The 13,204-nt window shown below is 34.3% G+C and overlaps 2 protein-coding genes across 12 annotated transcripts in view; one reads left to right on the top strand and one right to left on the bottom strand.

The window, feature by feature from the left end:
* Positions 1–18: 18 nt before the first annotated feature.
* Sdhaf3 (Succinate dehydrogenase assembly factor 3) lies at positions 19–3,269 on the top strand. Of its 4 annotated transcripts, none has more exons than XR_015533916.1 (3): positions 19–192; positions 1,715–2,059; positions 2,727–3,269. XR_015533916.1 is itself a non-coding variant. In XM_087344157.1 (3 exons), exons 1-3 carry the CDS (start codon positions 19–21, stop codon positions 1,725–1,727), a joined length of 210 nt encoding a protein of 69 aa, XP_087200283.1. In that variant the 3' UTR covers positions 1,728–1,854. The 4 variants fall into 4 exon arrangements, 3 of the variants coding, with proteins under 3 accessions (XP_087200283.1, XP_021926469.1, XP_087200278.1); XM_087344157.1 differs by lacking the exon at positions 2,727–3,269 and adding an exon at positions 1,363–1,385 and having other exon boundaries at positions 1,715–1,854; XM_087344152.1 differs by lacking the exon at positions 19–192 and adding exons at positions 992–1,230; positions 1,363–1,385 and having other exon boundaries at positions 1,715–3,269.
* Positions 3,270–4,475: 1,206 nt separating this feature from the next.
* LOC110833120 (R3H domain containing protein encore) overlaps positions 4,476–13,204 on the bottom strand; it is a 68,774-nt gene continuing 60,045 nt past the window's right edge. For 7 of the 8 annotated variants that reach the window (XM_087344039.1, XM_087344026.1, XM_087344021.1 and 4 more), the window contains 5 exons: positions 11,525–11,734; positions 9,350–9,557; positions 8,108–8,327; positions 6,405–6,547; positions 4,476–5,861 (listed from right to left, as the gene is read on the bottom strand). In XM_087344039.1, the coding sequence (XP_087200165.1) occupies positions 5,815–5,861; positions 6,405–6,547; positions 8,108–8,327; positions 9,350–9,557; positions 11,525–11,734 (828 nt within the window). In that variant the 3' untranslated portion in view covers positions 4,476–5,814. Of the gene's footprint in view, positions 5,862–6,404; positions 6,548–6,679; positions 6,730–8,107; positions 8,328–9,349; positions 9,558–11,524; positions 11,735–13,204 lie in introns of those variants that run through there. The other variant, XM_087344046.1, reaches the window with a different exon arrangement.

Genomic DNA, 13,204 nt, shown 5'->3' on the forward strand with positions numbered 1-13,204 from the left:
TATTGATTTGTGCGAAGAATGGATCTGACCCACGCTCAAAGAGTTAGGATGCTTTATAAAACTATTCTGAGGTTGCATCGCGGTCTCCCAACAGAATTACAAGTGATGGGAAATAGTTATACAAGAGATGAATTCAAAAGACACAAGACTTGTAACATTTCCGAAGCATCTGTATTTATGGTGGAATGGGCTGTACGTAATATGTTTTCACCACTTTTATAAGGATGTTTTAGGTTACGTTGATTTCTAAGCTACGCTTCAAGTGGGATGGTTTGTGCATAATTTTACTTTTGGCTTATACAAACCTAAATTAAACAATACAGACTTAAAAGAAGAGCGCTGATTTAGGTCTACTAAATTAAAAATTGGAAGGCATCAAAGCCCCCACATCAAGCTTTAGTATTGAGGTTATGCTAGTTTTGGTTACATTTTAGACCCACTATCACTGAGTTAATATTGCAGTAGCTATTGTGGAATTGGCATCATAAAGGAAACACACACACACACACACACATATATATACACACATACATATACATACATGGTTCTGCAAAATACAGTTTAGGAATCACTGCACTGATCTGTCTTAAATCATTTGTAACAATACAAACTAAATGAAACCAAAATCTTTTATGTAGTCCAATTTTTATGTTTTTTGCATTATAATTTTGGTTAATTTAAAACCATCAGGCCTGTTGCCATCATGTTACATCAGAATATTTATATTTTGACAATTTTTGTGTTCAAGAATAAAACTGCACATACAGTATGTTATTTAGAGTGATTTATTTATTCAAGTTCATTTGTGTGTGTGTGTGTACCATAGATAATATTAAATTAGATCCTACAGAAATAGGGTGTGAGAATGTGGACTGGATTTATCTGACTCAGGATAGGGTCCAGTGGTGATTTCTTGTTTTGAACATGGTAATGGGCCTTCTCATTCCATAAAAGGTTAGCAATTTGTTTGTCTTTTGTGAAACTACTAGCTTCTCAAGCAGTGCTCCATGGAGTTTGTACCACATTCTTTATTGATGTTTTATAATTTCCATGGATTCCCTATTGTGTGGGGTTGGTAGTTATGACATATTGGTTGTAAATTCTATTTTGTCAAAGTCAGTACTGTGTTCAGTCTGTATGGAGTTTTGAATACCAGTGTTACTTCTGTTTGGTGTCATTTACATATTTTGAAAGTTGTATGCTGATGTGCTGGCCAATATATAATGCTGCGTGAGTAGAAGACATACATGTGTGGTTGTTTTGGTGTTAAAATTAAGGATTATTATATTTTATTTGAACATTATGAGTTGTTTAAATTATACCAATTATGAAAATTAAAAATTCTAAAATTCCCTGTTTCAGAGATTGGCTGTCTCTGTCTGCAGGTAAGAACTAAAGAAAACTCATTAATGAAGAATAGCTTTGTCTAGTGGGCCTTACAGAGTAGTTATCTTTTCAATTCTTACCTGATAACAGAGACAGAGCCAGTCTCTAAAAATTTTGAATTCTTACTTAATTTAAATGTAATTTAGTAATTTAAATAACATACTGGATAATGTTCAAATAAAATATCTTGATAAGACTAATACTCCACTGTTATAAAACTCTAAAACGGAAGGATGATTTCCATGCAAACTGAACAGGCACTTGCAGTGACATTTTTCTCTGGAGTGAAAGAGCATAAATTGTAGTATACTTCTCCTCTTGTTTATAGAAATATGCTGTAACTCTGGCACGACAGCTAGGTTTGAAAGGTCCAAAGTATGCAAAGAAGCTTGGTGAAAGCCTGGATGAGAACAAACTTGATCAAATGCGTGAAGATCAACTTAACCAACTGTATGAACTATTTCTGGCTGCACAACAGGATCATACAGAAGGCAAAGATGAAAAAATACCATGACTGAAGTTAACAGACATTAGAATACCAAGTACATTTATTTATAGAAATTATAGGAATACCTAGTATTGTGTGCCATGTTACCAAACTAACATTGTCGCTGTGACCACATTTTTCTGACTACCATGAAGAGAACGAAACCTGCTACTTCTTCCCATATAGGTAATGAGCCTCAGCATATTATGACTAAAATATGAGTAGAGTGGTTAACACAACTGTAAAGTATCATTCAAAGTAGAAACCTTTTGAGCTCAGCTACTAAATCTGTCTCAAATGATTCTGTAGAGAATAACAAACTGCATTACCAACTCAAGATTATTCTATTTGGTAGACTGGATTACACTGTCTTATTGGGAGGCCAAACTTGCTTTATTTCTTTAGCATTAGTCATGGTGGACTACTTTAGTTTAAGCTGTTTTTATGAGAAAATCCAAACCCATCTCATTAAGTAAAATTGATAAGACTGTCTGCCAGTAGACTTATAAGATACCTTAAACTTGTGAATCATTAATGGTTTGATTAGTTTTCTATCATTTTCACTAAAACACTGAGCCATTTTGGGTGTCAGTCACTTCATCAAAGGCTTTTTCTATCTAGACCTGATGTAGCATGTACACACAATATCTATCTTTAACCAGAGAGATATGAATGTTGCATACATTAGCCATTACAACATGGCTTTGTACAGTGTTATATGCTACTCACTTTTGGTAGATTGATTCATAAGTTATTTAATGACAGTGTATGAACTGCAGAGAATTATCAAAATGAGACATGAGAAGTAAATGTTGCTTATTTCATGGTATGAGTCTGGCATGATGACTTTCAGATGGGATTTGAATGAAGTACCTCCTGATGAGATACATATAATATTAATGGACACTGGAATTCACATATAACAAAGCAACTGGGAATGGCGCAGTTGTACGCTACAAGGCTTTATGAAGAAAATGATGTATAGACCAAAAGTGTTGCACATTTTTCAGTATCTTTTGCCTTTGAAAACATTTATAGAGTAAGTCATCACAGAACCACACTGTGTGGGTAACATCTGTGTTTCATGCTGGCACATATGTTAACTGTTCCTCTTTCAGACATAAATAATGGATTTTGCAATAGCTGGTACAATGGTAATCCTCCTTACATGAATAAGTAAACTCAGTGTATAATTCATATTTTGTGATAATTTTTACTCTTCTGCAAGATATTTTGTTCCTAAATATTTTATACTTGTAAATATTATACATTAATGAAAATAACAGTGTGTCAATGGCATGAAACCATGGCTTACATCTTAATGAGAATATTAAAAAAAGTATTTTGAATCTTTTAAATTGTCAATATGAATAAAGGAACAGTGTTTCAAATGACAGCTTATTGGAATAAATTATTTTAACAGAAATAGGACTGCATTAAAAACAGGTTTATCCATTTAAAAATACATGGTAGCATATAGTGAAAGTTTTAAGTGTTGTCTAGTAAATAACTTGTCAGGATCTTGCAGGACAAGCAAGGATATTTTCACATAGTGCCTGCTACAAGTTCTATCAAATGAAAGATGGGCTCTTCAAGATATTTGACACACCTGCCTACAGAGATGCAGTTTATGGGAGGACTTCTGTTTGTCTACATTGTATTTGCATTCACATATTGTGAACTTCATAGTGTGTTCATATGTTGATAGCTGACACTCAGCATATATTATACCTCATCCACAATCCTTTGTAGCTGGTATCTTCTGGTGACCACAGTCTCTTGAAGTTTCTAGTTCCAGATGTGAGGTTTGAGGTTTTTGAAGCAGTAATAATTTATATTGTGGCTTTCTGGGTTATGATGCCATGTAGTCTCATAGATGGTTACAAATATTTGGAAGAACTGTCACCTTTCATCCTCAGGGTAGAAGATACCTGAAGATGGATGTGAATGGTTCCTTCAAATGTAGGTAACTATCTATAAGACTACATGGGATCATAACACACAAGAAGTCGTCTTCCATGTGTTCACACTGGAAAATTTTGATTTTCTTCTATTGTCACATCCCAGCTTACTGTTTTTTGTCTCTATCCATAACAGCTTGTTAATAACAATATTTTAAAAAAAATACTTGTTTGGATCATAATTTAATTTACTTTGAAAATAGATATAACAAGTTCTGAAGTACAGTTTTTATTAATTATAATAATATGAAAAACAACAAAAACAGTACTTTTCTTTGACTACAATAACACATGTAACAACAAACCAAGGGTACTCTAGGACCTTGTCAAGAAAGAATGGGGGGAGAGAAAAAAAGGAGGATAAAAGGGAAAGAAAAATAAATAAAACTGGATAACATTTCCCAGGCACACTAGCTACAGCTGTACTTTACTCGGATCGAAACTGAAACTAATACTCCATTAAGTCCTGCACAATATTTTAAGGTTTTGAGCAATGCAGACACATTCTGTAGAAAGGTGTAAGGGAAATGCAGTGTGATAGGGAGCATGGTCGGTATGAAGCAATGGTGGATGGCTTCAGATTCGTTTATGTATGCATGACAATGTTCGTTACTGTGCCAACAGTAGAAAAGATAAATTACTATTTAGGCAACACAATGTATCAATCTTCAGCATAGCCTGACACAACTACTGCAAATCCTTGCCTCCTCTTAATTGAGCTACAATTTAACATCATTTATATATATATATATATATATATATATATATATATATATATATATATATATATATATATTAAATTATGTTGTTCCTTCCATACTATTCTTACTGCATACTTCATTATATAACAGATCATTCATGAATGGAAAGAATCACAGAACTCCACTAAAGAACAACAATACAGTATTTATCTTCAATATGACAAGAATTGTTCCAACTTCTCTTGAAAACATCACATATATATCTCTTCTTTAAATTTTTTGCTAATTTTTTATATATTCATTATAACAATATAATAAAAGTATCATTGATCAATCAACTTGTGAAAAAAGCGATGTTTAGTTTTGGACAAAGATTTTAATAACAACATGCGTCTTTGTTACCCTATTTTAACCTCTGACATTTAACAGAACACTGACACATGCACCTTTCTCTTCCTCTTTTCCTATCACCACATGGAGTTTGATGATTTTACACTTCCACTATGTTGGCAAGACTGATATCTTTTTTCAAACTTCACAATTATCTCCTTTATATGAACTTAGGTTTAGAAGAGAGAAGGGCATCTAAAATACAAAGGAACTTTTAGAAATGTTGGACAACATATCACATAACTAATCACTGATATACTGCCTGCACTCTGTAAGTTAATGGCCATTTTTTATCTTTCCAACCATTACATGATAATAATAAATTGAATACTGCCAAACAACGAAAAGCAGTTTAGATTCATTAGTTAAAATCAGATTGAAAAGAATTTTCTGACTCAATGTTTTCCTGAAAAAAGTTTTTTTTTGTGGATGGGAGCATATTTTCAGAAGTTCGTTTTTGTAATAAAAGAACCCCCCCCCCAAAAAAAAAAAAAAACAATTTTATCTGAACAGAATTTTTTAATTTTCTTTCTGCAAATATCATAAAGAAGCTTTATGTATGATTTTCAAAGAATAATCTTTCTAATGATATCAAATTATAATTTTTCATTCTCTATGCTATGAAGAAGGTCATCCGGCAGACATATCCCTTCAAAAACAAAGCACAAAGGTTAACAACATGGCAAAACTGTCAGGTATCATGTGTGTTGTACACAGGACAAGGTTGGAAAATAAAGGGGTCTTACCATTGCTGCCAACATTCAGTGCTTCAAATTCATACTTTTCTGTTAGCTGTCTGGTTTGTCATTTTCTTCAAGGCATTTTGGACCTTAGGCAGTAAGAGAATGAGAGAGACTTGTCTTTAGATCATAAGAAACCCCAACTGATGTCAGTGCTGCTTGGATGGATTTCCTTCATTTATCATTAGAACTCGACCTGTAAACATACAATTTACAAACTCTTTTAGGCCAAAAATATAATACAATATCAGTGTGTAATAACAAGGTCTAAACAAGAAGTTAATACATTAATTTTCTGGGGAGAAAAGTTAACCAAATTTGTGATGTAAGATGTTCCCTGGAAATCATCATCTAAAGCCTAACACCAGTCCTTGTTACTGGGTGGGTACTTACTTACTCTTCTCTCCACCCTTCCCACCAAAGATGGAGACAGGACCCACATCCAAATCACTACATATAATTTCAAGAATATCCTTACAGCATGATTTGAGATCATAAGTGTAATGATGGAGTAGTCAGCAGTTATGAAATATTGGTTGATACCTACTGAACTATATGATGCAACATCATAGAAGACCACCATCTTCATCTGCACATTGGAATAGAACATGCGAGAATGGCATGCAGAATGTATGACTGGCTAAGAAAATACACCAAATCACAGTGATGAACAGAATTAAGTAACATTATAATGCAGGGACTAGATAAGACTACTTATACTGTAGCAACATGAACAAACCCGTTTCTTGATCTGTTCCTTCACCAGCTGTTGAAAGGGTGACAGTAGCTGCCTGTGTTGTCATCTGTGGCTGCAGAGTAATGCCTGCCTGAGGTGGTGAATTTTGAACAGGATTTGTTGCAACTGTAGTTGTTATCTTAGATCTGAAATAATGTAAAAAGCACTTTATGTAAACATGCATTCTAGATCAGTTCCTGACTCAATTACAGAAAATAAAGACAGGAATTATCTACAAACACCTTTCTTCCTATGTCTTCTAGGCATACCATATTTACCTGAATATAAGATGACCTTGAACTGCCCCCTCCCCATCTGCCACTAAAATCTAGAACAATTAACATTTAATAATGTGAGGTAAGAATACACAAAATGGTGAGTGAAAGTTTATTTTGAAGTCTGAGATTAACATCTTGGCTTCAATGTTGTCAAAGTCATTTAACTTTTCAAAGCACAATGTTTACTGTATGTATCATAAAATTACAAATTCAGTAATGCTGCACTGTGTTCACAGAGTGCATTTATGGGTTTCTCATGATCTTCAGAATAAACAGTAGTTGGTCCTCTAAACAGCATTAACCAACTGACCTTTGTAATGGAGACATTGTTTTTTGATGTAGGAACTGAATTTTTAATATTCAGATAAGCTTTGTGCTTCAAAGAATTAAAACTAGATAAGTATGCACTCACTAATAATGTAAAACTTCTTATACCTTCCAGCAAGTCCTTTTAATATATGCGTCTTACTACAGACTTTACTTGATTATTTACTATTACTGTTATCAGCTGATATATTATGTAATGATGAATGATATATGTATAGATTATTAATGTGGAGATGGGAGGAAGCACTTACAAGTTGAATCACAGAAAGAAGTAAGCAAAAATTAATGTCAGGATTGCGGGGATTTGAATGAGGTACCCTTTGAATGTGAAGGAAGAGTTGTGAACACATAAAATCTCCTAAGACAGTGTTTATGTTTTATTCTTGATGTGAGCATAAGGAATGGGTGTAATACAATGAAGTTCATAATTTTGTTTTCACATAGTTAAAATCTATAACGAAAAGACTGCTACTCTACTACATTCCCAATTGATAAACAAAGGATAATATTTCAAAGATTGTTAATAATGATGAAAGTACTAAATGTCTTAAGTTACATATTTAACCAATAATACATGCAAATGTAACTGAACTTTGTTTGAACATGGGGAGAACTTATACCAGTGAAAATATAATTTAATGTAAACAAAATGCCTGCCACCTGTCACAGATGTCACTATAGACAAGGAGTTCAAACATGTCAGACTGACTTAGAGTCAAAATCAGGATGAGATTACACTGTAATGGAAGTGCATAATGTGACAGTACTGTAGATATTCCTTCAGACTACATTGGGGTCTGGAGTCATCTGCATGATGTCAAATAGGAAATACCAGTTTATGACAGCTCAGTACTAGAATATACTATCCTACACTCAAGACAATGAGTTTTCACATCATTTTCACTTATCCTTGATTCTCATCTTTACTTTATCATGATGTGATCTTAACAGCATGCCATACACTTCTGATGCTTGAAGGATTGAGACTTATAAGAACAAATTTATTATAATGAAAGCAAGATTTTTGGTCCATTTCATTCTGAAGTTACAAGATCCATATTTTATTTGGCATGTTTTACTTTTCAGTACTATTACACTCACCTTTGTTTTCTTGGTTTAGGCGGTCTACCTACAGACCCTATTGACACCTCTGAACCAGATGACTGACTGCCAAGTGTGTAATGTGTTGACTGCTGCTGCATTCTGTGTGCAGGATGATGAGATGTTGGCAAGGAAGTGGGGTGAGGGGGGAGATTAAAGGGCATTCTTAATGCAGGAGATGAGGATGAAAGGGGCTGCTGGCTCATCACTCGCATGTCACCTGATGATAGAGCACAATACAACATATTGCCTAAGCATCAATGGTGTAAATGAATAGAATTGACCAGTAAGTTTTAGAGAGAATGGGTGAATTCTGGAAAAACCTGCCAAAGTAAAACTTATATATTGTGTAATAGCAACATCAAATAACAATTCCTAGGTGTAAGTTTCAACATAAAAGCATGCTGCAGACAAAATGGTCATTTTTAAAGACATGGAGGGAGGAGATATTGTTTTGTTTGTCCCAGAGAACTGTACCAAAGACATTTATCTGGGAAACTAATATTTTTTTATATCAGTTCTTCTTTCAGAAGTGGGGTTGTCTACAGTCAGGTAAATATGGTATGTAGACAAAGTGACTTATAACAGCTTGTGACCTATATGACTATATCACGAGTGCTGTACTGTGAAATTACTATTTGTACTTCAAAGTGAGAGCTGCAAATTATGCAGAATAGAACAATACAAGTTTAAGAGGTTCTTCTAGATTTAGGTAAATAAAATGTCATAAAGAATTCATTCTGATTTGAACACAAATTTTTTAAATGTAAGAAAAGTTGTCAATCAAGAACTAGATCTGACTATTCACATGAATCCTTCAATCTTAATATAAGTACAATCCTTGTTAGTAATGGAAGGAAGGTAGTTTTGTCCAGATTTCAAATTTCAGAATTAATGCTTGCAATTAGTGCAGTAGAGTGGTGGCATAACACTGAAAAATCTGAATATTTAAGAGAAAAATACTCTTCTGGGATCAACGAATCATTCAGTGGTCACTAAGTACAGATTTACAAAACCATTCTTACATAATTTTATATACGAATGCACCATTCTTCACAGACAATTCCAAACTAAAGAGTGGAATGCAATGTCACTTCAGCATGAATATGACAGGTTAGTAGCAGGAGTCACGGTAACAGAGAAGTAGTAGCAGTAGTACAAGTGGACATAGTGTACATTATTTTAAGAAAAGTTAACTGCTAGATTGTTAGCTCTCTCTTCAGAAATCTTGTGTTAATATACCTGGCATAATGCGTAGCCCAAACATGGGTATGGATGGATACCTCATGCTTGTGACGGTCTTGTCATTTCCACACACCGTGTCATAATGGCTACCATTACTCCTATCCTTGCTTCCGACTGAAGGAGACCGACTGTATGATGGTTTCAGCCCTAGACCATCACGAGAAGGTCTGGGGGGAGGAGGACTTGACGTCACACTGGACATCATCTGGGGAAAATACAACACATGAAATACATATCACATGACCATAAATCCATTCAACAGTCCACTAAAATAACAATTCTTTTGGCATGACAAATATAAAATGAAGTGAATGCCAGAGTCAGAAAGAACTGACTACATCCTAAATAGTGTACTGTACAGTGAAATTAACATGTGACAGTAATATGAGTAGTAAACACTCGTTCAATATTTTAACAATGTCATCATATCTGTAGTTCTATTAAAAAAGGGCAAAGCATGAAATACTAAGCACTATACAATATGTTAATATATCCTGAACTCTTAAAACCTTTCTCTTCACCAAAAAGGCAGATTTTTATGTCGATCACTCAAAGGGAACGGAGGTGCTGAAGGTATTCTTTGATACCAATCATTTCCCATGAGTTCATTCTTGAAAGTGTTTATGTCAACAGGACTATGTACAGAGGCATTCTTTGTCATCTACAAGAAGTTTATCTATTGAAAATGCCTTCATCTTCAAGATTCTGGAAACTGGTTGTTGCACTGTGACAATGTGCCATCTGCTTGGTCTCTTTTGAGACAGAAGTATCTGACCAAGGATGGTACCACAGTGATTCCACAATTTCCAAACTCTCCATATCAAGCCACTGCCTTTTGTCTTCCCTGATGCTCTGGAACAAATGCTCTCATCCTATCAACACTGCTCCTTTCATAATATTTTATTTTTCCTTTTACTGTATGTTTTTTAAGTCAGTAATACAATTCTGAAGAAGGAGGATACCTTTTCAGGACTAACATGTTCATTCCCAAGAACTGGAACCCCTTTTTTAAAAAGATGTAAGTTCCATGTGGGAGAAGGTGTGGAAAGAAACTGTTTCCAGCACCAATAGTTAAGAGCAAAATGAAACTACATCAAAGTCAGCATAGACTGTTTTATATAGACACTATCAGTTCTGACTGCTTAGATTGTTTTACATTAATACTACATCAATACTGAATGTGTATATTACTATACACATTGAATCAATGTTTATCAACTAATACACTCACACTACATCAGCATTGACAGTTTGCACTCACAATATGCAAGTCTTGACTGTGTATATAGTTTGATACACTCCTATTACATAAGAGTGATTATACACCAACTGTCAGTATCTAGTCTGTATATCCATTTACATAATCAGACATGCCATGGAAATAATGTTTAAAGGAACAAAAATATTTATTTTGGAAAAATGATTCATGAAAATAAAAATGTTGTTCAACACCATGAATTTTAGGTAAACTAAATATCTTTTTAATGGTGTATCATACATAAAATGTTTTAGTTTTTATACAAAACTATGAAAAATAACTAGGATAAATCAGATACCTTCCTGAAATGTAAATCACAGAGATAAATGAGGAAGTACAAACACTATCATTTTAGAAGAGCACAAGATCACATCAATGTGTGCACACACACCACAGCATGCATCACATTACAAGGATATTTTCCTTTCAGAAATCTGAAAAGGAGTTAGACACTAAATTGGACTTGAAACATACTCAATGTCTCCCACCTATGCTATGTTAGCAGTATGTTCTTGTGCTTGCCATATCATTCTTTAATACCACTTGCAAAATCTGTAAAAATTCTCTTTTGAATATAATGTTGTCTGTCCCCAACTCTCTGCTAAATCAGAATGATGATTACACTAAAATTTCTAATTATACTATGTTTCTTCTGTGGGAAGTTTTTCATCACATAAAAAGAACAAAATTAAAACGACACAAAAACAATTATCCAATTGGCATATTCTTCTATCATGCATACTATGCATTTTTTGTATAAAATTTGTAGGTAACATATATCCAAAATTTCACATGCTTATGCACAATGATTGACAAGTTTGACACAAGACTCAAACACAGACTTGAACTTGATGTTTCCACATATTAATCACAAGACTGGCCACAAAATTAGGCAGCAGTCACTTCAGTTTTACCTGCATGTTGGACCGGAAGAGCCCTAGATTTGAGATGACTGTGGGGGGAATGTACTGTGAAGGCCCAGGGGTAGAAGGGGTGCCTGTTGACTGCTGACTGTATGGGCCAGGAGTAGGGGCATTCCCATTGGTTCCACCTCCACTGTACATTGGTGTATAGCCACCTCCATTCAGATATACATATGAGTGTGTGGGCATGTTGCACAGGGTCTGTAACAATTAGAGGTGGGGTTAGAATTACAGCTATTAAAAAAAACTTAGTAATTTTCTGGAATAGTATCACATCTGGTGTTGTGTGGTGATAATATTTGGGAACTAAACCTGTGTCACAAGCTATTTTACTAAATGTAGTGGTTTTATAGCTCACTGCATTGAGGAGTGTCGTCACATTATTGTGTCATATAACAAAGTTCCTGCTGTACAAAAAAGCTGTCAAGTTTCCATTCAATATTCTTTTAATTACTGTCAGCAATGCATAATATTTGGACTTACTGTTGCTTCATACCAATGCCAAAATTTTAATTATCTTATTTAATGTTCAATAAATCAAAAAATGTTTGAAATAACACGTAAAAGTAAATGAAATGTTATATTACACAAATTTCATCAACAATGTAGGCAATATGTAGCACATCTGAAAACAGAGTATAGTTCGCGACTGTAATCTTGAGACTTGCTGGGTGAGGAAGTGGGGTGAAGGAGGAAAGATAGTGTCAGCCTTAATTGTTCGGACCTCCTGCATTCCTTGCAAGTCTCAAGATTACAGTCGCGAACAGTATGTCAAAGCCCAAGTCAGTACAAACAAACAACAAATTTAAGTTCAATCAGGCACCACATTTATGGCAAGTCTGAATTTGCTCAAGATTTAAAATTCTGAGATTTACACAAACTGTTGGGCACTGCTTTAAAGATGTTACCTTCCAAAAATGTCTATGGAAAATCACAAATGACTGCAGTAACAACAGGCTTGATTTGTATGAATCCATCTACTGCTTTAGTAAACACCACAGTTACTACATATACAGTACACATATGGAATTTCTCTTAGAGAGGGATATATATATAAGAAATAGCAGTCTGGAAGGCGGACAGACATTATCTGTGAATGGTTAGTGTCTTTACTGTTATGTACACTGAAGAAAAAAACATGATCCATGCCTGAAAACCAATGGTACATATGAAATACTGACACAAGAAAGCAAATCTCTACAAACAGATAATCACCATAACAGAACTCTAACATAGTACACTAAATTTTCCCTTTGACAGACTATCAGCACACACACACACACTGCTAGGGGCAAATGATTCCACACATCTTGAATGTGGTAACTGCTGTATTCACTAGACTGTTATACACGTCAGAACAAGAGATGTAGCTCAACCCTGAGAACCATAACATACTGGACACAAAGCGTTACAATTAAGAACAGGTCACTTCCTTTTAGGATGAACCCCTGCTTTATTTAATCTCATTTTCATGGTGAAGTACATCCAAAACAAAATACCACAAAAAATGTTATCACTTCTACATTTCATGCAGCAGCCATGCTAAAAAGTAAATTCAGGTGCAAAGTTGTCACACATGGCAGTACTAGAAGTATTCTGAAAAAGACTATTTTTAGGATTAATTTCTTTGGTTTCTCCAGCATAAAATTCTGGCAGTTGTTGAGACAACAA

The sequence above is a fragment of the Zootermopsis nevadensis genome, unplaced genomic scaffold (genome assembly GCF_977971745.1).
Source record: "Zootermopsis nevadensis isolate Lab colony 2312 unplaced genomic scaffold, Znev_1.0 Znev_ptg000001l, whole genome shotgun sequence".
NCBI lineage: Eukaryota > Metazoa > Arthropoda > Insecta > Blattodea > Termopsidae > Zootermopsis > Zootermopsis nevadensis.

Bases quoted from the DNA above. Each gene is read 5' to 3' on its own strand.
- Sdhaf3 (XM_022070777.2), top strand. From the start codon at position 19: ATGGATCTGACCCACGCTCAAAGAGTTAGGATGCTTTATAAAACTATT. The intron at 193-1,714 runs GTACGTAATATG...TCTTGTTTATAG, and splicing joins TATTTATGGTGGAATGGGCT to AAATATGCTGTAACTCTGGC.